The sequence below is a fragment of the Malus domestica genome, chromosome 16 (assembly GCF_042453785.1).
Source record: "Malus domestica chromosome 16, GDT2T_hap1".
Classification (NCBI taxonomy): Eukaryota; Viridiplantae; Streptophyta; class Magnoliopsida; order Rosales; family Rosaceae; genus Malus; species Malus domestica.
Window position 1 is genome coordinate 9326755 of NC_091676.1, and position 22985 is coordinate 9349739.

Here is a 22985-nt window from a genome sequence, read left to right on the forward strand (position 1 = left end):
GAACACACACAAAGGAAAGACACAGAGGAGCATGAGTTGCAGTAAATAATTGTAAGAGAAGAGTTAACTACTATTAACTACCAACTGCAATGATCCTTTGTATTATGTGTGCACTTGAGAAGGTGACTAGTGCTTCTATTGATACAACAATCTTCAAGAGACACGTATAACCAATCCTTCCGACAAACGGGCACGCGTGCACTAACATGCAATGGTACTACGAAAGGTAATAGAAGTTTATCATCCGTTTTGTTAATTTTCAAGAATGTATTTTAACGTTGTATTGAATGCAACATGATATTGTAGATTAAACTATAATATTTGTTTAAAACTTCTATAGTACATTGATGATGTGTTCAACACAAATTTTAGTAAGAGTGTAAAAGTAACAATTTGATGAAGCAAAATTAAAACGGTACAACTCACACAGACAACTTAAAAATCGATATCAACAACCCGTATTTAAGTCTCCACATCCAAAATTGTAAATTAATCTATAAGCTTCAATCAAGAATCACATCACAAATGATATTGCCTTTTGTATCAAGGTTTAAATTAAATGCACCCCATTGAACACACGGATGTATACACCAATATGACACTAGGCTTTCTCCCACTAGCGGCCTAAGCTTCCATGAGCCCATGCTTGAGCCAAGGCAAACCATGTGCCCCGCCCTAAACCCTGAGAATGGCTTACCTATATGATGATGATGTTGTTTAACTTTCTCATGAGGTCATGTTCTTAACTTGAGATAATGTTACTATGACATTTTGGGTGTATGTATGTTTCTCTCTCATATCTTAACTTGAGATAATGTTACTATGACATTTCAGGTGTAGGTACGTTTCTCTCTGATATCAATTAATGACCATGAGACTGTTTTTTCAAAGCATCCATCCCGCAAATGTCATGCCCAAATCTACAATTGAAACTGCTTAGGTTACCAATAATCTCTGCAAGAACACTCCCCAATCTTGAAGTGATAGAATCTGTTTGAATCTCTTGTTGAGGAAAAATTTAGAGTACATAACTCTAACACAAGTGTTGGATAGACAACACAAGTAAACAAATTACTTGTATTACACACACAAAATATTACAACACTCAAAACTCTCAAAGACACTTTAGAAGCAATGACACTCACTCACTTTCTAGAGACAAACTCTAAACCACTCACACTTCTCATAAGACTACTCTTAATTCTCACTCTCACTTAGTTGGTTGGTTACTTGTTTGATTGGTTACATAGCAACACCCATATTTATAGGGCATACTTGCTGACTTATACTATCACTAGAATTTTCTAGTGCATTGATCATGCACACACATTTTCCACCGCTTTTGTTAAACCGACTCACCTAGTCGGTGAGATTGGGCTCTTCCAATTTTAGCCAAGGTTTTGTTATGGTTCTAGGCTTTTCTAGCCTAAGGCGGTGGACTTCGGCTTTTCCATCCAAACACCAATTACTGCACTTTGCTAGAGTTTTCTAGCATATTCTCATTCATGATTCCAAATGGGCTGGACCTTAATTATTGGGTTGGTGTTGTACTTTTAACACTCCCCCTCAACACCAGCTTATTCTTTCCTCCATGTTGAGTTGATGACGAAACTTTTTGAACTTGCCGGTACTCAAACCTTTTGTGAACAAGTCTGCAATTTGATCATCTGTATTGATCGGTCTCATCTCAATCTCTTCTTGCAAGACCTTCTTTCTAATGAAATGGTAATGTACCTCCACATGCTTAGTTCTCGCATGAAAGACTAGATTTTCCGCCAAGTGAATTGCTGATTGGTTATCACAGTACAATGGTACTGCATAATTTACTGGTTGATGTAGATCACTCATCAACTGTACCAACCATGCATTCTCTTGTGTTGTCATTGCTGTTGCTCTATACTCTACTTCTGTAGTTAACAGAGACATTGTTGGTTGTCTCTTGCTACACCACGAAACTACTCCAGAACCAATTTTGAAACCATACCCAGTGGTTGATCTCCTGGTGTCATGATCTCTTGCAAAATTTGCGTCACAATAGCCAACCAACTTACCGTCTTCACATTTCTTGTACAAAAGACCATAGTCAATTGTACTTTTTACATATCTCAATATTCGTCGAACTGCTTCTAGATAAGGCTTATTTGGATTTTGCATGTACCGACTCATCACACCAACTGCATAAGAAATGTCAGGTCGAGTCAAAGTCAAGTAAATCAGACTACCTACCAATTGTCGATACATTGTTGCATCTTCCAAGTCTTTGCCTTCATGTGCACACATTTTGGCATTAAGTTCCACCGGTGTTGAGATTGGCTTACATTCAAGCATCCCAAACTTCTGCAACAAGTCTTTTGCATACTTTTGCTGACACAAAATTATCCTTTCTTGTGTGCGATCAACCTCTAATCCAAGAAAGTGCTTGAATTGTCTAAGTTCTTTCATCTTGAACCGAACTGACAAATTCTCCTTTGTTCAACGAATTTCTGCCTCATCATCGCCTATGATGATTAGGTCATCCATGTACACTAGTACGATAGCTAACTTTCCTCTATTAGCTTTAATGAACAAGTTGGAATCTGCATGTGCCGCTGAGTAACCACTTTGTGTGAGAAACTCTGCAATCTTATCGTACCACACTCTTGGTGCTTGTTTCAAACCGTAGAGTGCTTTCCTTAACTTGCACACGTACTCAGGATGAGCTTCGCTTTTAAAGCCCATTGGCTGCATCATGTAGATCTCCCGATCTAACTCTCCATGCAAGAAAGCATTTTTCACATCCATCTGGTACAAATTCCAATCTTTGTTAGCTATAAGTGCAAGTAGGACTCGTACAGTCGTAAGCTTTGCTACTGGACTAAACGTTTCATCATAGTCTAGTCCATACTATTGAGAGAAGCCTCGAGCCACCAACCGAGCCTTGTACCTTTCAACTGAACCAGCAGGACGACGTTTTACCTTGTACACCCATTTACAAGATATGGGTTTCACATTCCTTAGCTTTGGCACCAAATCCCAAGTCTGATTCTACTTAAACGTATTGATTTCTTCTTCCATAGCTCATATCCATTCAGAACTCTATGATGCATCTTCAAACGTCTCAGGTTCTTTTACTGCTCCATCAACTATAGCAGCATTAACATATTTAGGATTTGGCTTTTGTACTCTTGTTGACCTCCTTAGTTGTGATTTTGGAGTTGATTCTTCCACTTCACTAGGTCTAACTTCTTCTGGTTGTTGATACACACCAGTTTGCCAAGGACTCTTGGGTACTTCTTGCTCGACATCGTATCCAGCAAGCAAATCTTTAGACTTATTTGGACTTGATTGGATTTGGGCAGCTTGGTTTCCCAGTTTCCCTTGCAACGTATCTTCAATATCTTTCGAATTAGGCAACACCTCATTTTCTGAGCACCAACAAAATGATGCTTTTGCATCCCATTCTTCATCCAGGGCTAGAGACGCAACAACGTCCCAATCATCTTCACTTTTCTTCTCTGAGTTGGCAACGTTACTTTCTGCAAGCCTTTTGAACCAGCAATCCTTCGCCATGTGGCCCTTCTTTCCACAATTGTAGCATTTGCCCTCATACATTTTATTATTCTGGGACTGACCACGGTTGCCATGATACTTCGGAACTCCCCCTGGCCGAGAACTTCTTTTTCCTTGACGACCTTTTTCCTTATCACCATTTCTTTTAGATGCACCATCAGCACGCTGCTTAAAGCTGCCTTTATTTTTAGTGTAGAGCACTTCATCCTCACCTCTTAACAAGACCCCTCCCATTTTCTTTGCCAATGATTCTTGATCGGCAAGCAAATTCTCAAACTCAACAAGTGATAGTTAGGTCGGCCATCATTGTATAGCGGCAACGAAGCCTCGATATTTGAGTCTCAATCCATGGATAATTATTCTTTTTATCCTGGATTCTATAATGGCAGCACTAGGATCTAACTCAGAAATTTCATAGCAAATGGACTTTACCTTGTGGAAATATTCGGCAATTGTCATGTCTCGTTGGGCCATCGATAACAACTCGTTCTTGAGAAGCTGGAGTCTTGCATCATTCCTCTTTGAAAAGAGTGTGGCGAAGGTATCCTATGCTTCTTTTGGTGTCTTGGCCTTCCGTATGTGCTCTAACATGTCATCTTCAACTGTGGTTTTGAAGGCAAACATGGCCTTACCTGCCTTGATCTTCCACTTCCTCAAAATGCCACTGGTGTCTTCTTCCGGCTGCGTAACTTCATTACCGTCGACGACATCCCCAAGATCTTGGCCTTGTAGGTAAGACTCCATACACGTCGCCCATGTGTTGTAATTTTTGTTGTTCAACTTCTTGATTCCTCCAACAACTTGAAGATCTCCCATCGTGTCAGCAGAACTTCAATAAGCCGAACAAGATTAACGAATAATCTTGCGAAGTACTAAACTTCTCACGATTCTTAAAAGCTTCACTAGAGAAGGTCCCTGATCGTACCGCTCTGATACCAATTGTTGAGGAAAATTTTATAATACATAACTCTAACACAAATGTTGGAGAGACAACATAAGTAAACAAATTACTTGTATTACACACAAAATATTTCAACACTCAAAACTCTAAAAGACACTTTAGAAGCAATGACACTCACTCACTTTCTAGAGACAAACTCTAAACCATTCACACTTCTCACAAGACTACTCTTAGTTCTCACTCTCACTTGGTTGGTTGGTTACTTGCTTGATTGGTTGATTGGTTACATAGCAACACCCATATTTATAGGGCATACTTGCCAACTTATACTATCACTAGAATTTTCTAGTGCATTGATCATGCACACACATTTTCCACCGCTTTTGTTAAACCGACTCACCTGGTCGATGAGATTGGGCTCTTCCAATTTTAGCCAAGGTTTGTGATGGTTCTAGGCTTTTCTAGCCTAAGACGGTGGACTTCAACTTTTCCATCCAAACACCAATTGATGCACTTTGCTAGAGTTTTCTAGCATATTCTCATTCATGATTCCAAATGGGCTGGACCTTAATTATTGGGCTGGTGTTGTACTTTCAACATCTCTCACAACAATTGCACGCCCCGTTACCACATAAACATGTTTTGCGAACTCATGGCAATCATTGCACGCCCTGATGTTCTTAAAAACCACAATAGGGGCATCACCTGGTGTGGAAATAAGCCCAAATGCTATGGTAAGTCTCTCATTGTGGTGAAGAAGCTGTTCTTTCCTTTCGGGAAAACCGTTCAATGCGTCCTCCTCGGTAAGAAACAAATCTTCAGCATCCCTGAAAAAAATGCTCAGCTCCTTCAGTTTCGAGTATATATGTTCTATGTGAGAATGGTGTTGATCGCCCACTATAAACCGATGCTTTTTGCCCTTGACGGTAATCCAGCTGCATCCGATTTCTTTCCTCAAGTTCCTTTCAGGCATCATTCTTCTATAAAATACAGCTTCTTCCTACTTCTCAGATGATGCATACAAATTGAACATAATTATGTAACTAGCAGTGTCCTCCGGGTCCAATTGGAGGAGGCTCTCGGCTGCTAACTTTCTGAGCTCAAGATTTCAATGCATCCAGCATCCACCCAATAAACTTTTCCAGCTCATTGCATCGGGTTCAAACGGCATACTGTAAATTAAATTAAGTGCCTTCTGTAGTTGCCCAACACGAGAGTATACGTCAATCATACAATCGTAATGATCAATGGTTGGTCCTCCTTTACTCATTGATTCCAGATACTGCTTTCCCTCTGTGACCAAACTCGAATGGCTGCAAGCAGCTAAAACTGCTATAAATGTTATTGAATTTGGCTTTACACCTGAATTCTGCATTATTTTGAAAAGCGTAAGAGCTTCAAAGACATTGCCGTGATAAGCATAACCACATATTATGGCAGTCCAGGCCGCAGAATCAGGTTTATCTATCGATTCAAATGCTCGATTGGCACAGTCCAATCTGCCACATTTTGAGTACATCGTAATCAATGCACTCGCACCATGCAAGAGTGCAACGAGCCCTCTTTTTATTGCATCAGCATGAACTAGGGATGGGCAACGGTTATGGCGGACGGGTAATCGCGATTATTTACCCATAACCGTTTATGCTCATACCAGTATAACCGTTTACCCGTTGGGTAATTGCCTAAATGGTTATACCCATACCCATAACTGTTTATAAATGGTTGACCATACCCATAACTGCATACCCATTTAACCGTAACCGTTTAATACTCGTTTACCCATTTATCATTTTTAACCCATTTATCTTCTTTTTTTACCATTACCTCTTTTTCACCCTTCTACATGTTTTTTAACAACTTGAAAATTAAAAAAAAAATTGTCATATTTTTTTTTTGTTTTTGACAATTAAACAACGTTATAGGTACATTCATCATACATTTCTATATTTTAATTTTTTAAGTCCTTATACCGTTCCAATAAGTGAAATAATAGTTTACGGACGATATTTTTAACTATTACCAATGAAGGTAAATATAATATTTGCCAAGTATTATTGGGTTACAAAAATTGTTTAGAAGACATTTCTGTCAAAACATTTTTGTCAATTTCACGGTTAACCGCAAAAGAATTTAAATTAATTTGGCCAATTCCTTAATGATGAGAATCATCATTCCTGTAGCAGTGCTATTGAGAGAAAGACCGATAAATTCCTTGCTAATTTATTGGGTGCTAAGTATTATTGGATCGAGAACATGGTTTATGTTAGTTTTACATATATAAAATAAATGGGTAAACGGTTACCTGTTTATAACCGCGGTTAATACTCATAACCGCCTATTTAAATTTCGCAGGTAAACAGGTATACCCATAACCGTTTATTTATTTAAACGATTACCCGTAACCGTAACAGTTTAATTTAAATGAGCGGGTGACCGCGGTTACCCATAACCAATGGGTATTTGCCCATCCTAGCATGAACTTGAGTCCCCAAATTTATACCCGCGATTGCAGAGCAGGCTTGAAGAATGCTTGTATGTACAAATGAATTTTAGGTAATAACCAGAGATTATAGCACTCCATGAAACATCAATTGGGTCATGAATCCTTTTGAATGCTCGACAAGCAGACTCAAATTTTGAACATTTGACATAGAAGTCCACTAGAGGAGTTCCTACAGAAACCTCGGAATCCAGCCCAAGTTTAACACTGTAACTACGAACTTGCCTTCCCATATTCAAGTCCTCCAAACCAGCACATGCCTTGAGAACTATGAAAAAACGAAATCATCCACCTCTACACTTTTCTTAACCATCTCAGCAAACAATTCCAAAATCTCCTCTAATTTTTCGTCTTCAGTATAGCCCACCATCAACCCAGTCCAAACCACAGCATTCCTTTCTTCCATCCTATCGAAAACAATCCTAGCACCCTCTAACCACCCACACTTCACATACATGTTTGCAATCGCCGTTTCAACCGAAACATTACTACTCATTTCACTTCTTATCACATAAGAATGTATCTGTCTCCCAAGCTCCAAAAGTGATTCCTCAGTCAAGGAACTTAAGATGCCATTAAAATTCGATGCGTTCGGTCTAATCATTATCTCAGATTGTATCGTTTTCGAAAACATCGACATAGCTCTGTTCAAAACACCCTTCTGCGCATACGCGATATAACTATAACCCAAGAAACCAAATTCCTTTGAAGCATCTCATCCTGTGCAACCGATAAACTCCGCAATCACAATACATTTGCAGAGCATCGTTCTCAAGAAACTCAGGTGGGTTCTTCACACAGATTTTCCATCCGACAACGAACCCATCAATCCACACATTTCAAACAAAACATTTATACGAGTGAGGACTGACGGATACACCCGCGTCGTTCATCTGCTCGAGAAAGTGGCGCGCTCCTCTGAGCTTCCCTTGCTTGGATAGAGAGACCAGGTGCACATTTTCGACCTGACCCAGTTCGATTTGGCAGGTATCGATCGACGTAGCGGTGGATTTCAGGGAAAGCCACGACGGAATTTGAGCAAAGTTGGCAGAGAACGTTGGACTGTGAAGGAAGACGACATTCAAATTTAAGCTTTTGATTCGCAGGAAAATTAGGAAAGAAAAACAGTTGAAAAATGCCACGAAAACTTTAATTTTCTATAAGATGTTAGCGAAACGACACCGTATCGGCGAATAAAATAGGTGGCACAGGTGCTTTTTACTTTTCACAGAAAATCTCCGTTAATTCTGGCTTCGAAAAAAAAGGGGGTGTATGCACCGCCAATAAAATATTCAGTCGCGCCTTTTGTTTGGTTGCCGAGAAAATCCAGCAAAATCGAAACCCTAAAATTTGATAATTCGTCGAAGCAACTTGGGTAAGCAAAGCAAATGGAGGCTTCGTTGCATTTCCGCGGGGTTAGAATCCCCTGCTACTCGCGAACTCCGAGACTCATGCACTTGTCCCAGGTCTCCTCCGCGTTGTCGCCGTCGCGATCACTCTACGCGGCGGTGGAAAATGCATGCAGAAGGAGTAGGCTGAGAGCTAAGAGCGAGAAGAGAAGAATCGAAGCTGTGCTTGGAGAAGAAGAGGAGGAAGAGAATGCGACAGAGAGCCGTGGGTCCGATGCGGTGCCGTTTACGTGCGTGATGAAGTTCGGGGGATCGTCGCTGGCGTCGGCGGAGAGGGTGAGAGAGATTGCTCAGCTCGTTGTCAGCTTTCCCGATGAAAAGCCTATCATCGTGCTCTCTGCCATGGGGAAGACCACTAATAACCTCTTACTTGTAATGCACTTTTCATAAATATCGAATTAGTTTCTTTAATGCTCTGATTTAATCGGTAAAGAATGATGAGGTTGAATGCTATGATTTGTATCATGCATTTAGGCTGGGGAGAAGGCCGTTAGCTGCGGGGTTTCGAATGCGTCCGAAATCAAAGAATTGAGCTTTGTAAAACAACTCCATCTCAGGTTAGCTCATAGTTTTCTTTTTGTTCTTATTTTCTTTTTAATTGCGACTTTGGAACTGGTGTTAAAAACTGTGTGGTTGCATTTGCTCAGGACTGTCCATGAACTTGGAATCGATGCCTCCGTTATTTCGGGTAATGAATTTAATTATTGAAGGGATGAAAAAAATATGCAAACTTTTCTGTTTCGGTGTGGTCAAGTTTTGAAATTTTGATAATGATGTGAAGGATCAGAGGTTAATTGGAATTTCGGGTATTTGCTTTTCTTTGTTTTGCATATTTTGCAGTAGTCTTGGAAGAACTAGAGCAACTGCTGAAGGGAATAGCTATGATGAAAGAGTTGACTCTCCGAACAAGAGACTATCTAGTTTCATTTGGAGAGTGCATGTCTACAAGAATCTTTGCAGCTTATCTAAATAGCATTGGTGTTAAGGCGCGCCAAGTATGTATACCCTGTCTTTAGAAAATATGTTTCTCACATTGTTTCTTTTTTTCTTTTCCAAACCCTCGATTGCATTTTGATTATGTTCGTTTTCTTTTAGTAGAAGCCACTAAAGCTTCCTTTTTTGTGATGCTTGCTGCTTAATGTATTGCAGTATGATGCATTTGACATTGGTTTCATAACAACAGATGACTTCACCAATGCTGACATCTTAGAGGCAACTTACCCATCTGTCGCTAAGCGTTTATATGACGATTGGATAAGTGATCCTGCAATTCCTGTTGTTACTGGCTTTCTCGGAAAGGTCTTTCTCCTGGCTAGCTGCCCAATGCAATTCGTGCTCATGTGCATGCTTGAAAGTATCTGTTTCTCAGGAAATTAACTTTATTAGCTGGGCTTTCAACATCACATATGTTTTACTGGTTGTAGGGCTGGAAAACTTGTGCAGTCACTACCCTGGGCAGGGGTGGTAGTGATTTGACAGCCACAACAATAGGCAAAGCCCTAGGCCTGCGAGAAGTTCAGGTGAGATTTGGCTCTGAATGCACGTACCACCAGAAGTCATCTGCAGATATGCACCTATCATGCATGCATTCACCACAATTATGCTGATTGTTGTCTGTTACTTTATGGATCTAGCTAATATTACGGCCATTTATTTGAGACTTTGTTCATTTCTTTTTTTAATTAGAACTTATGCTAATATTTTTACCTTTCAATTATTGGAAAAGCTATACAGAAGCTAATTTGACATTTTTAGCAGGTGTGGAAGGATGTTGATGGTGTTTTGACCTGCGATCCTAGTATATGTCCTGTTGCAGAACCTGTTCCTTTTTTGACTTTCGATGAGGCAGCTGAGCTTGCATATTTTGGTGCTCAGGTTAGATTCTGTTTGTTCTTTCAGTTTAGATGTCATTTTGTATTTCTAATTAAATGGACTCAATCAGTTAGTTGAAATATTAGTCTTGATATTATATCTGCAGTCTCTGTTTATGAGAGAAACTATGGCACAAAGAGTTAACCTAATGAAAGGTTATCAAATGGACTTTGGGATCCCATCCATGAAGTTCTCTAGACTAAGTTTGCAGACTACAGCTTATTTTTGCATGAGCATCTTTCATTGAGATGATTAGGATGGCATCTGTCATGGTCGGTTCATTTGTTTCATGTGTATATTGTAATTAGAGAGACAAAGCATTAATCTTCTGATTTGTATGGTGAAACGTAGATAAGAGTCCACATGAGAGCTTGCCATTTAGAATGAGTAGTAGAAAAAGAAATATAATCACAATGACAACTGTGCAGGTTCTACATCCTCAATCCATGAGACCAGCTAGAGATGGTGAAATACCTGTTAGGGTCAAGAACTCCTATAATCCCAAAGCTCCTGGTACCCTCATCACTAAAACAAGAGATATGAGCAAGGTTTGGGCAGCTTAATCCTTTCTTTTACTTGAGAAGTGAAGCATGTGTAAGGATTTGAACATTCTTGCTCTTTTATTTATTTCCCCAACTTATCCGTTCAAATGAACTTTAGGCTGTTCTAACTAGCATAGTTCTGAAGCAAAATGTCACCCTGTTGGATATTGTCAGTACACGCATGCTTGGGCAAGTTGGTTTCCTTGCAAAGGTGAGTGAATCTTTGTTTCCTTGGTTTTGTTTTCTACTTGTTGCCCTTATTGGTTTTGGGTTTTGAAATTTCCAATCGTAACTGGCATGATTTCCCTCCTCCATTGGGGTTCATCATCCAAATAGGTGTTCTCAACCTTCGAAGATTTGGGCATATCTGTGGATGTTGTTGCAACAAGTGAAGTTAGTTTATCTTTGACATTGGATCCATCAAAATTTTGGAGTAGGGAACTAATTCAGCAGGTAAGCATATAAATTTTATATCATTTGTCAAGGATTTACTTGTCGTGTGTGCTTAGTTGTAATGTTTTCAAAGCTGTGCATGATTTCTAAGGTACCTCTGGAGAAGATGCATCCTATTGTAATTATCCACGATGGGAAATACATAAAGATGTGCATGCAAAATACATAGAAAATAGATATTCATGCAAAATACATAGAAAATAGATATGCATTGTTGGCCTCAAGTTTCATGTTTGTTAAGAATCAATTCTGATACATCTCGAGTTGAAAGATTTGTCTGGAACTCAAAACTTTTTGGGTAGGGGATGACAATTTGACTGATGGGGATCCAGCTTAATGGCATGGGACTAAAAGTCAGAAATAGTCCCCAAACATGTCCCCATACTTAATGCAAGTACCCTTGTATGATTTTCAGATGTACAAAATTGAAAAACCATTTTTTTTTATTCCCTTGTTTCAAGTTCCAACCCCCAAGTGTTCTTTCTAGTTTTCTAAATGCATATGAAATGGTGCCATACGTAACAGGAACTTGACCACATGGAAGAAGAACTCGAAAAAATTGCATTCGTGAATCTTCTGCAGCACAGATCAATCATCTCGCTCATAGGGAATGTTCAGTATTCTTCACTGATACTAGAAAAGGTGTCGTATTTCTCTCTGCAACGTTCCAGTAATTGATGTCTTCTTTCAGTAGTGTATTATTTTTCTCTTCTTTCTTAACTCGTGGACTTCCGTTCTCACAGGCATTCCATGTTCTTCGAACCAACCAAGTCAATGTTCAAATGATCTCGCAAGGGGCATCCAAGGTCTCTTGTCCTGAATAAATAAGATTTCACTCGTTCTTTTTTTGTGCTTCTAATATTTGATTTGCTATAAATCAGGTAAACATCTCATTGATAGTAAATGATAGTGAGGCTGAAAAATGCGTCAAGGCCCTTCACCATGCCTTTTTTGAGAGCGGCGACCTGTCTGAGCTAGTACCAGAATTTGGATTTGGAAATGGGTCGGCCTCGCTATTACCAGTAGAAACATGATGATTATGAGGCAGTCTTATCTTCTGAACACAATTTTCTTCTTAGCTGACTTGAGCTCATACTCTTAAATACAGTAGTTGCAAACTTACGAGTCATCTGCATCCGAATTCCTTGAAATATTATGTTTCTTTTGCTATTTTTACATTCGCCAAATATGACGGGCAACCTCAGCAAGATTTATGCTATGATTTCTTCAGCAAGGTAGTCGATTGACGTTGCCTTTTTAATTTTTACTTATCAATTTTCCCAGTCTTCTCTGTTGGAACGTGGAGGGAAACTATGAAAATTTATAGGTAGGGTAACGAGGGTGGGTGACTATTTGCGTGAGTAACGAGGAAGAATAAAACGCTGGCACCACCTAAATTATGGTATATGCAAATTAGACGGATCATGGAGGCCAAGGCCGAATAAGCTACCAGACTACGTGTTGGGGTTGGGGGTACAAGGCTGAAAAGTTGATCAACTAATTATTGGTTGATCTTTTCAATGTTGGAAGAAGTACCAAGTTCGAATTCGACACCCATAGACCTTCACATTTCAACAAAGGACTGAAGGAGCAACGCTATATGGATACATATACTTTGTCAAAGTGAAGTCATCAGCTTTAACCGAATTCAAACATGAGCTTGGAATTCTTGCGTTACGAAATGGTCAGATGGACACTCCGTCTGCACAAAAAATAGTGATTTAAGGAGAAATTTTAATCCTTAGTCCTTACGTGCAGTGGGGAGCCTAAGAATTCCTAACAGTCGGGGACAAAGCTCCGCGTCTCAGGGATTACTTCGATGCGTTTAGAGCACGTATAATGGAGATGTTAAGAAACGGTTAGCTTAGGAATGGGAACAAGTAAGGAATTCGTATAACATTCAATTCGAACTAGCAAAATGTAAGTTGGGAAGAAGAGCATGAAACTTGGAAAATAAAAGGAGAAAGGAAACATTTGTAACATGTTGCTCTTTGCCCTGCTGATACTTTATCCATGTTGCTGGCCAATCGATTAGTAGGAAACAGCATTGGGCTGGCTAAGTAAGATGAGACTCTCTACAAAAGGATTCATTGATGAGTAGCCATCTAGAGCAGTTGCAGCATTTTTATTTCCGGTCTTGAAATCCACCACTATTGCCCGCCTATCGCCATCCACCAATATTTTCATCACTAGTTCATCACAGCTATTGAAACCAAGAGGGCTAGTGGGACGATACCCCTTGAAGAGTACATTATTGTTATCTAGTTTCGTCCACGATTTCACCGCACCATATTCTTTCATGACCCACAAATGAAGCCCATACACAAAATGTTCTCCTCCGTTGTCAATCTGAACCAAGGCAAGAGACTCTCCATATCTTAAAATGTAACATGGGCAACCTGTTTTTCTAAAACCTTCGGGCATCACGATCTCGTGGAAGAGTTCAGTGCCGAAATCAAACGACACAATGAGATGTTCTTTGGAATTTCTGTCACGGGGTAGAACCCAATGCATAGCACCCTTAAAAAATGCATCTTTCGACTTCCTCAAGAACCCTGAGCACAAATAAGCAGGAAAAACAGCAGTTGCAGCAGCACTAAGACTTGTCCAACATCCATTAGCCAAGGAGTAAACCTCAACCCCCAACAAAGAATTCCTCACAGTAACAATCCTCAAGACCTTGTAGTCATTGATCAGTGAATCATAGCCAAAGAAATAGGTTTGTGTATCCTTAAAGTTGTTCTTCTTAATATTAGGGCTAGGCAAAATCACATACTTTCTGACTGAAGGGTTCCAAATGATTGTGGGGGCATCTTCGTCCTGCAACAGTCCGTCATGAGCAAGGCATATAATCCCGTTACAAGTTCCGACCATTGACAAGTGACTAAAACAACGTTTTATTACGTCTGGAATTGCTGGTTTGATAAGCTCGGCGTAACCAGATGGAGAACTAAGGATGTTCCCATAATACGAGTAGTAACTATTACCATACCATCCATTCTTCTTTCGTAGAAGAAGATGATGTCGACCATCGCTATTGTTTTCGTGTTCGGATTGTATCGATAAGGACCGCCTGAGATAGGTGTCAATGAAGGTGCAACTTTTGATCACAGAGTTCCACGTCTTGCACACTCTTCTAACTTTGATTACAGACTTGAAGGGCAACCTCACCAAGATATCTGCTACGATTTCTTCAGGAAAGCAGTTGATTGACATTGCTTTTTTCCTTTGATTTTCAGAAATCCATGTTTCGACTGTTTCCAAGAGATGGCGGCGGTGCAAGAGAGTTGGTGGTTCTTATTCGCGTTGAAAGGGTGCAGGGAGAAATTTTGGCAATTTACAGGTAGGGTTTTCGTGAATGTATAACAAGGGTTTGGTGTTTAGGGTTTTCATGAATTATATGCGTATGTCACATTAATTAATGAATTTATCTTATTGGATGTTAGTTGTATACATTAAATGTCACAAGATATGATACACCAATATAAATATATTGTTGTCTTAAATAAATAAAAAGTCAAACGATAGTGATTTTTATTAGAAAAAATAAAATGCATACAATCTTTTAAAAGGGTGTCCTGCATAATATTTTATAAATGTTTTTGACATAATTTGTGCATGGATTGGTTTATTTTTAAACTGTGTTGTTCATTATTTTATTTTTAAACAAACAATATTATTTACAATAAGGAGTTGAGCTGAGTTAAGTCTCATAACAATAATGTAATTCTAATTCGTATTTAATGAGAATCGAATCGGAGAAAAGCTTCTAACAAAAAAAAATAAGGGAAAAAAACTACGATGATGGGCTGGTTACTAGGCCCGTAAAATTAAAGAAGAGTTTTTGTTAGGCCCCGGCATTGTGATTTGAACCAATGTAATGAATTTCCATCAGACGGCTGACGACGCACCTCCACCCTTGAGCCCTCAGCTTTCAGCAGCTCTCGACCATGGTGCGGAGATTTTTCTCCGTGCGGCAAATGGACCTCCAACAAAACCACCAATGCCACCCTATTCTACTTCTCTCTGGCCCTCCTTCCTGGTACTTTTCATAATTCAAACTCTCTCCCTCTCTCTCTCTCTCTCTGCGATTGCTTAGTGCTCTCTTTTTTTGGCAGCGGAAAGACCTCCTTACTATTCCAGTTTGCATTCAACTCCGCCATGGAGGTCGCCCATCAATGCACAAATGGTCAAGTAACTTTCATCTGCAACCGCCGCAGGTTAGAGGTCAAACCGCCCTATCTTTCCCAGGTACCTTTCCTCTTCTCATTTTTTTTTATAAGGAGTTGGCTCATTCCCCGCCAATTGGTTGTGGGGTAGACCTCAACTTCCTAAGTTATTAATTTTGGTTAAAACTGTACAGGGCGTTGATTCATCCTCCGAAGCATTTCGACGAATACGAATGAAGTAAGTCGATTGACCCTTTAAGGAATGAACAATGGTGATGCAAAAAATGGGGTTCTTGAGGTTGTGATTTGTGTAGGTATGTGGACGATGAGGAAGGAATTAAGAAGTACTTTGCTGCATTTCATCTGCACGAAACATTTCCGGCCACGGTTGTCATCGATGATTTTGGAGATTTCTTTGATACAAGGTGCTTCCTTTCTTCTTTTTTCATGGACTTTCAACAATTTACAAAGATTAATTCTTTTCTCCTTGCAATTTGAAGGAGCTGCCAAGAAAGATACGGAAACCCACGAGGAAGAGACTTGGCAATAGTTCGGACACTGGCTTTGTGTCACAATGCCATGATCCATGCCAAGTGAGTGACTATTGTGATTACAGTTAGTGACTTATCTTTCTCTTATGGTTTGATTTTTGGAAACTTTAACGAAAAGCATCGGTACTGTTCACTTTAACGAAAAACTATATTTTTACACTCAAAAGTCAATCATGGTACTATTCACTTTATCTTTTATTTTGTCATTATCATTAAAACTCAAAGTTTTCAAGCCCCTTTCATTAGTTTTCCTTTGATTTTTTATGTTAGCGAAACAAGGCCTTGCAAGCTTGTGTTATCGGATACGCACCATGGAGACTCCCCGCGGTTGCTCTTCATATACAAAAGATGGATTTCGACCATTTTTACAATTCGAGGTTGGTTTAGTTTAGCAATAGGGGTGGTTATACATTATAAATTTATGTAGAATATTCCGTATTATAAGCGGTTTTGGTACGTTGAACTTGAAGGTGATGGCTCTGGATCGTTTATTGTTAAAGACCATAGCAATTCAGGGGGAAGCAAGAGTGCTAAGTACTCCGTAGCTCTCCAGAATCTTTTGCTAGAGGAGATCACTGAAGCAAGTGAATCGTAGGTGTATCGAATTCAGGCTCGAAATTGATCCAGGCTCCATGACTTTTGATCCCTGCATTATGTCAGAGTTAATATCAGCTTCACCTTCATTACTTTTGCTGACATTGAGAGTTCTGTAAAAACCCTTGGGTTCTCTGTGACGTGCTTTCTCTGAAACATGATCCGATCAGTTTTTCAAGTTTCCAGAAGCAGTTTAGGTGCATCTTTTGTTAGTTCAAATATATAGAGAACATACTGATTCATCAATTTATACGGTTTCGGAGAGTCGGAATTTTTCAAAAATTTAACAACAAAAGTATGGAGCTATTAGTTTGTACCGGGTTTATTACTGTTTCATGTACATAAATATTCAAGAACCATGCCAACTACTCTTCCAAGTAGTAATTATTCATAGAATATTACAGTCAGCAGTAAAAACTGAGAAGAGACGCTCATGGAGGGGCCTAGTTTACCCCTCTCTGATACTCTGGCTCACAGAATTCTCCTCCCAGATCATCACAAGCCTCCCCAGGAAAGACCCTGCAGCAATCATGAAGATAATTAACCAGTTAACCATAACACGAAATTCGAGATCTTAAACCATTTGAAGATGAGTTTTACTAAAATCGGTCGATCTTACGTCTTGGGACTATCATACTCTAGATAATCTCTATCCAGTTGCTCAGAAACAGTCCTGGCTGTGCTGCTCCTGCCCTCTTCCGGTTTAAGCTTCACTTCGGGATACATTTCGGCATCACAAGCTTCTCCTCCGACTGTTTCGCAAGCCTCTGCCGGGAAAACACTGCAGAATCCACAATCAACGTTTGAAACAATCAATCGGAAAATTAAGACCAAGACAGATTGAGAAAAAACGAATTGACTTACGAAGTGATGGAGCTGTAATCGACAGATGAAGGATCGCCCCCTGTCACATTGGTTACCCTGAGGGGAGGGCACCTTGAGGGTTGTAGTGGCCTCGGAAGGGAGCTGCATGGCAAGGCCAGGGACTTGGTGGTTACAAAAGCAAGAGGTGATACTGATGAAATTGGTGAGAGACGTAGAGTGGCCTGCATTTTGATGGCTTGTAATTTAGAAGTTGGGGTTTAATCTGCTGAGTCTAAAGAGGGGCAAAGTTCCAGCCAAACTATATAGCATCAGCTTTGGGACATGACTTGGATGGATATTGGATAAGGTGGCAAAGATTTTTTGAGAAAAGATAAGGTCGTAACTTCTTGGTGAACCATTAAACGTTGAGAGATACCCATGAAATTGGACTTTTCTTCCTCATTTCTTCTCCATAGGGAATTAATTTATGCAACTTTTTTTTTTTCTCTCTTTTTGGCACATCATATTTATTACTCACTTGATACTTCTTTAAGATCAAAACAAAGCAGAAAGCGAAAGGAGAGTTTGAAAATCACCTAACATTTTTTTAGGTGTAATTGGATTAGATAGAACCCACCAAAGAAAGGTACTGCCATGGGGATGACAAAAAACTCCATGGCTTTCGATATTGGCCGAGACCCGACCGTAATGGGTGGTTATATGGAGCTGGATATGGGGTGATGATCAGGCCGTTTCTGATATTTTAGGGGTCCTGTGCGAAATTTGTAAAAGGGCCCATTCCTTAAAATAGTATTAAAAAAAGTAAAACAATGTATTGATGTTAGAAAACAATCCCTTAAATCAAAGTAAACTTTAGCACTCATCAATTCTCAATTTACAAATGTCATTATTTATAAGTAAAAAAGCTACAAACATAACTTTCACTAGATAATCAAAAGCAATTCAATCTTAAACAACCAAACATGAAATTAAGAAAGAAAGAAAAAAATCTTCAAAACTCTAACTTTAAAGTTCACTTGATTATATAACCTTATTATATAATAAAATTGGAAAACTATGTTTTTTTTGGTGTTATTATTGACAATCAGAATATCTCATTGCAATAGAAGTGAGATGCTAAGGATACTAAATTTGTAAACAAAATTTTGTAAATTAAATTACATGTAAGTTGATGATTGGATTATTACTTAAGTATTGATAAACGTGATTATTTCTTATTGGTGACTCATCATTTAGTTCACATATTTAGAAACGAAAAAAATTTACTATTATAAGGAATGCACAATGAGATTTTAAAGTACTAACAAAAACAATTTTCTAAATATATAACATCATTACATAATATTAGATGACAAAATTTTTGGAGATCCCTTCAAATTTGGGACCCTATGCGACTACCTATTTCGCTCTCCCCCCTCCTCCCCCCTTCCCCCTCCCCCCTCCCCCCTCCCCCCCAAATGCCCCCTCTGATGGTGATGGTTTGGCATCCCTCAATTTGAACCCGGCCCGATTATGTATTTGTATTAATATAATTTTTAGTGTCTTGAATTTTTATTTATTTTTGTTCAATTAGTCATTCGACGTGGTGGAATGATGATCATTCAAAGGATTATAGGTTGCTATTACAGTTGTGTGAATTATGTTTAATGTTATTTACTTTTTTATTACTTTTAATAGGTACCCACACTAGTTGATTATTGATTAACTTTTCTTGAATAGTTATAGTTTAGAGATAATTTTTTATGTTTGGCGGGTTGGCTGGTGCGGTTTAGAGGTTTCTTCCCATGTGGATGCGGAGATGGGGAATTCCCGTTCATAAATAATGATTATGGATGCGTTTCAGGGAAAATGATCCTTGTCGGATTCTTGGGATCCGGAGGATTCTGTAATCATATACGTTCATTGTACATAGTAAGGTTAGTTTTCGTTAGGTACTATTTATATTTAATTTTAAATTTTAAATTTTAAATAATTTCTGATAGTAACAATGAATGGATGGAGAAAAATCACCAACAGAGGCCGAGATGAATGTGGCACCAATTCCCGCCTCGCCCCCCTCGTTGCTATCCCTATGTATACCGCGTTGAGGCCCAAACAACCATGTAGGCGATGAAAAAAAGGAAAAAGAGATTAACATGTCCTCCCTTATGGAACTTTTGTTTTCTTGGTGATACAACGGGGCTATACAAGCCCGAATCAAAAGACAAACCTAAGACTAAACAAATAGCTCTCTGTCTAGAAACCTCAGAAAGATCATTCATAAGGGCAGACTGGACAAAAGGGGAGGGTGCTCAAACCAGCTGCATCCTAGGTCGAAAGGATGACTCAGTTTGGCTAACTACCATGTTGAAACTGCAAATGATCGAAATGATTGAACAAACGGAGACAACCATTAATCAAACAGCCAAAGGGTGGCGATTCTAAAAAGAGAAATGCTAAGGAAACTTGCACACTCTTAGGAACGAAAACATGAATATGAATAGATTGTTCGACAAAGTCCTTACGTAGGAAACAGTGTGAATAGATTGTTCGACAACGTCCTTAACTAGTAAGTAGCAATAACTTTTCCAATGGATCCATTTAGGATAACTAGGTAATTAGTAGGAAACAGCATCAGGATGACCATGTAAGATAACACTCTATGCAGATTCACTGCCGAGTACCATTAAACCGTTTAAACTTTTTGAGCTTTGTTTGGTCGGAAAATCCACTATTAGGAAGGTTGGTCGCGAAGCGAAATAAGGCATTGTGAACACTAATTCATCACGGTTTTGAAACCAAGAAGACAACCTAGATGAAGAGCACACGATTATCGCATTTAGTCCACCATTCTGCCACACCATACTCTTTCACGACCCATCATAGGAATTTTTATTGTTTCAATCTCAATCAAAGCAAGAGATTCCCCATATTTGAAAACCAGAGAGTTCAAACATTTTCTTCTCAAAGCTTCTGGCATCCATCTCACCAAATAATTCAGTACTCAAATCAAAGCAAAAAAAATGAAATATTCTTCGCCATACCCATTTTTTGAAGCATTCAAATAATACCGCGCGCATAATGGAGGATTTAATTTAACTACTTCAAAGTATAAGCTCCAGAAATCTAACAAGTAACTAATGATTGGTTCTATTAAGTCTTGACACGAAGGAAATAATAAAAATCTGTAAATCACACCTCTTGCTGTTGTCTCTTGCTTGCTACTTAATTAGTAGGAAATTGCATTACGGTGGTCAAGTAAGACAAGGCTCTCTACAAAAGGAAGGCTCTTTAACTGGATGCTGCTGCCATACATTCCAATGTCTTTAGCTTTGTTGGTCTTCAAATCCACCGCTACGATGATTCGCAAGTTAATAGAATCAACAAACACCAGTTCGTCCTGACTTTTAAATCAACAAACACTAAGGTTGAATTCAGTCCACGATTCCGCCACACCATAAGTTTTCAGCAATCTCAATCAAGGCAAGAGACTCTCCGTATTTCAAAAAGACACAGTTCGAACCTCTTTTTCCCAAAGCTTCCGGCATCATAATCTCGCCAAATAATTCAGTGCTCAAATCAAAAGACATAATATTGATATGTTCTTGGCCATGTTCTTGCTCTTCTTTGTCACGGAGTTGAACCCAATGCAGAGTACCATTCACAAAAACACTTTTGGAAGAAACCCCACCAAGCTTCCCATAATCAGGAAGAACAGCAGCACTAAAGCTTTTCCAAGAGCCCCGGGCCAAAGAGTAAACCTCAACCGCAAATGGGGTGTGAGTGTGACTACAAAAGTTAATTCACAATTCTCAATACCTTATAGTCATCATTCCGAGTATCATAGCAGTAATGAGTTTCTTTGGACACTTTTGTCGCCGTCTCCTTCCCCTTGGCCACAAGGTCGCAGCAGTACTAGTAATACAAGGCCAAGGCAAAACCACATACTTTCTAACTGAAGGGTTCCAAATTATTGTGCGGCCACGGGGGTACCAAGAAAGGCATGTAAGCCCATTACAAGTTCCGACCGTTTGCGCAGGAACTCCGAATTACACAACCAGTGGTACATTAAGCAAAGTGCAAGTGCACTGAAATGCAGGTTTAGGGTTAGGGTTAGGGTTATCCCCATAATACAACGAGTAGAAGTTATGGCCCTTGTTTATGAGAAGGAGTTGATCAAAACCATCGTTTTGGGTTTTGTGGTTGGATTGGATCGGTGATGAGCGGCTGAGATGGATGGCAATGAAGACACAGCTTTTGATCAGAGAGCACCATGATTTGCAGACCCCGCAGCATGTGATTAAGTATTTTAAGGGCAACCTCAGGAGGATTTCGTATAAGATCTCTACGGGGAAAGTAGTAGTTGTAGTAGTACTAGACTGACGTTGCTTTTTTGCTTCGATTTCCCAAGTCCCCATATTTCTCTTCCAGCTTACAATTATCGGGTGATTTGGGAGTCTTTCTGGAATCCATGTTTCCGATTTGCTTCCAAAATATGGCGGCGCGGAAACTGCTCTAGTGATTGTGGGGAGAGAGAGAAATGGCAATTTATAGGTACGTAATTAAGGCAAGGCCAAGGATAATGTTTATGAAAATGACATATTGAAGCCAAGGCCCAAAAAGCTCCCAAATTGCATCCTTTTAAGTCCTTGATTTGAGAAAATTTTCAATAAGGCTGTTTGGTCGCATCAAAAGATTGAGATACTCATAGAATCGATCAAAACTCATCCATAACAACAGGATCATCCCTACTATCTATATAACTCTTATAGCGTGATAACTGACAACAGACAAGTTATTACCTTATATTGTTAATATGAAGAGAGAACACCCCCCCCCCAAATTACCCTTTAGACCTTGCGCAAAATGCTGACCAAAACAAACAAACATGTAGAGAATTGTCCAATTACTTGAGGTTTGAAAAGGACCCGTGATTTTTTTATATCAATTTTGTCCAGAAAAACATAATGTAGAATTTAATTCAACTAAATCAAAGTTTTTTAGTTGCAGTAATTTGCAAGGCATATTAGAAGTTCCTACTATAATATGTGTTGCTGGGCATCTAATCCGCTCTTGTTGCTGCTTCTTACTTGCTACTTAATTAGCAGGAATTCGCATTGGGCGCTGATCACGTAAGATAAAGTCTCTACGAACGGAAAAAATACTGAGGGGATTCAAAAGCCATCAACTACTTGAATATCTTTAGCTTTATTGGTCTTCAAATTCACCACTGCTATGGTTCGCCTTTATTTGTCAGCAGACTGATCGAAATTCGAAAGCCACTTTTGGAAGGATAAAGCCTGTAATTAGGAAGACCATCGGAACGGATACTTTTTCGAATTCCCTTGGCCAAAGTAAACCCATCCTCAGATGAGGATTTGGATCCTCTCCGGATCCCTTCCCTGGGGATCTCGGGGATCAAGACACAATGACCGTTCATCAAAGATCATGCGGCCATAATTAAATACTTTATACGCAAAACGAGATTGTTTTACTTTTAAAAATATAAAAATATTTAATATTGACCGCATGATCTTTGATGAACGGCCCTTGTGCCTTGATCCCCGGGATCCCCAAGGAGGGGATCCGGAGAGGATCCAAATCCCTCATATGGGGTTAGCCGAACAGAAGTGTTCAC

General features: G+C 39.3%; 6 protein-coding genes across 7 annotated transcripts; 2 read left to right on the plus strand and 4 right to left on the minus strand.

The window, feature by feature from the left end:
* Positions 1 to 1566: 1566 nt before the first annotated feature.
* Positions 1567 to 2442, minus strand: LOC108173196 (uncharacterized mitochondrial protein AtMg00810-like). The gene has a single exon (XM_017331851.1). The coding sequence runs from the start codon at positions 2440 to 2442 to the stop codon at positions 1567 to 1569; it is 876 nt and encodes a 291-aa protein (XP_017187340.1).
* A 2579-nt stretch (positions 2443 to 5021) lies between these two features.
* On the minus strand, positions 5022 to 7593 carry LOC103433204 (pentatricopeptide repeat-containing protein At5g13270, chloroplastic). The gene is made up of 3 exons (XM_008371443.1): positions 7277 to 7593; positions 5673 to 5949; positions 5022 to 5450 (listed from the first exon to the last, which is right to left on the minus strand). Exons 1-3 carry the CDS (start codon positions 7591 to 7593, stop codon positions 5022 to 5024), a joined length of 1023 nt encoding a protein of 340 aa, XP_008369665.1.
* A 497-nt stretch (positions 7594 to 8090) lies between these two features.
* Positions 8091 to 12463, plus strand: LOC103433177 (aspartokinase 1, chloroplastic). Of its 2 annotated transcripts, none has more exons than XM_008371417.4 (13): positions 8091 to 8734; positions 8837 to 8919; positions 9010 to 9050; positions 9203 to 9357; positions 9512 to 9661; positions 9787 to 9882; positions 10121 to 10237; positions 10663 to 10782; positions 10895 to 10987; positions 11113 to 11229; positions 11755 to 11871; positions 11973 to 12035; positions 12111 to 12463. In XM_008371417.4, exons 1-13 carry the CDS (start codon positions 8342 to 8344, stop codon positions 12261 to 12263), a joined length of 1698 nt encoding a protein of 565 aa, XP_008369639.2. In that variant the 5' UTR covers positions 8091 to 8341; the 3' UTR covers positions 12264 to 12463. The 2 variants fall into 2 exon arrangements, with proteins under 2 accessions (XP_008369639.2, XP_017187076.2); XM_017331587.3 differs by having other exon boundaries at positions 8187 to 8734; positions 9206 to 9357.
* A 797-nt stretch (positions 12464 to 13260) lies between these two features.
* LOC103433203 (F-box/kelch-repeat protein At3g06240-like) lies at positions 13261 to 14445 on the minus strand. Its single transcript, XM_008371442.1, has one exon. The coding sequence runs from the start codon at positions 14443 to 14445 to the stop codon at positions 13261 to 13263; it is 1185 nt and encodes a 394-aa protein (XP_008369664.1).
* Positions 14446 to 15090: 645 nt separating this feature from the next.
* LOC103433176 (uncharacterized) lies at positions 15091 to 16868 on the plus strand. The gene is made up of 7 exons (XM_008371416.4): positions 15091 to 15271; positions 15348 to 15480; positions 15593 to 15636; positions 15713 to 15823; positions 15899 to 15991; positions 16220 to 16326; positions 16420 to 16868. The coding sequence occupies exons 1-7, from the start codon at positions 15180 to 15182 to the stop codon at positions 16542 to 16544; spliced, it is 705 nt and encodes a 234-aa protein (XP_008369638.2). The 5' UTR covers positions 15091 to 15179; the 3' UTR covers positions 16545 to 16868.
* Positions 16842 to 17872, minus strand: LOC103433175 (light-regulated protein, chloroplastic). Its single transcript, XM_008371415.4, has 3 exons — positions 17408 to 17872; positions 17163 to 17324; positions 16842 to 17062 (listed from the first exon to the last, which is right to left on the minus strand). The coding sequence occupies exons 1-3, from the start codon at positions 17593 to 17595 to the stop codon at positions 16987 to 16989; spliced, it is 426 nt and encodes a 141-aa protein (XP_008369637.1). The 5' UTR covers positions 17596 to 17872; the 3' UTR covers positions 16842 to 16986.
* Between the last annotated feature and the right edge of the window lie 5113 nt (positions 17873 to 22985).

Excerpts from the sequence above, each read along its gene's own strand:
- LOC103433204 (XM_008371443.1), bottom strand. The coding sequence starts at position 7,593 with ATGTCGATGTTTTCGAAAACGATACAATCTGAGATAATGATTAGACCG. Across the intron at positions 5,950-7,276 it reads TTAGAGGAGATTTTGGAATT|ATTGGACTGTGCCAATCGAG; the intron begins GTTTGCTGAGAT and ends AAAATGTGGCAG. Across the intron at positions 5,451-5,672 it reads ATTACGATTGTATGATTGAC|GAAGAAGCTGTATTTTATAG; the intron begins GTATACTCTCGT and ends TCTGAGAAGTAG.
- LOC103433203 (XM_008371442.1), bottom strand. The coding sequence starts at position 14,445 with ATGTCAATCAACTGCTTTCCTGAAGAAATCGTAGCAGATATCTTGGTG.
- LOC108173196 (XM_017331851.1), bottom strand. The coding sequence starts at position 2,442 with ATGAAAGAACTTAGACAATTCAAGCACTTTCTTGGATTAGAGGTTGAT.
- LOC103433177 (XM_008371417.4), top strand. The coding sequence starts at position 8,342 with ATGGAGGCTTCGTTGCATTTCCGCGGGGTTAGAATCCCCTGCTACTCG. Across the intron at positions 8,735-8,836 it reads CCACTAATAACCTCTTACTT|GCTGGGGAGAAGGCCGTTAG; the intron begins GTAATGCACTTT and ends TCATGCATTTAG. Across the intron at positions 10,238-10,662 it reads TTGCATATTTTGGTGCTCAG|GTTCTACATCCTCAATCCAT; the intron begins GTTAGATTCTGT and ends ACAACTGTGCAG.
- LOC103433175 (XM_008371415.4), bottom strand. The coding sequence starts at position 17,595 with ATGCAGGCCACTCTACGTCTCTCACCAATTTCATCAGTATCACCTCTT. Across the intron at positions 17,325-17,407 it reads GATTACAGCTCCATCACTTC|TGTTTTCCCGGCAGAGGCTT; the intron begins GTAAGTCAATTC and ends TGGATTCTGCAG. Across the intron at positions 17,063-17,162 it reads GAGTATGATAGTCCCAAGAC|GGTCTTTCCTGGGGAGGCTT; the intron begins GTAAGATCGACC and ends TGATTGCTGCAG.
- LOC103433176 (XM_008371416.4), top strand. The coding sequence starts at position 15,180 with ATGGTGCGGAGATTTTTCTCCGTGCGGCAAATGGACCTCCAACAAAAC. Across the intron at positions 15,272-15,347 it reads CTCTCTGGCCCTCCTTCCTG|CGGAAAGACCTCCTTACTAT; the intron begins GTACTTTTCATA and ends TTTTTTTGGCAG. Across the intron at positions 16,327-16,419 it reads GACCATTTTTACAATTCGAG|GTGATGGCTCTGGATCGTTT; the intron begins GTTGGTTTAGTT and ends TTGAACTTGAAG.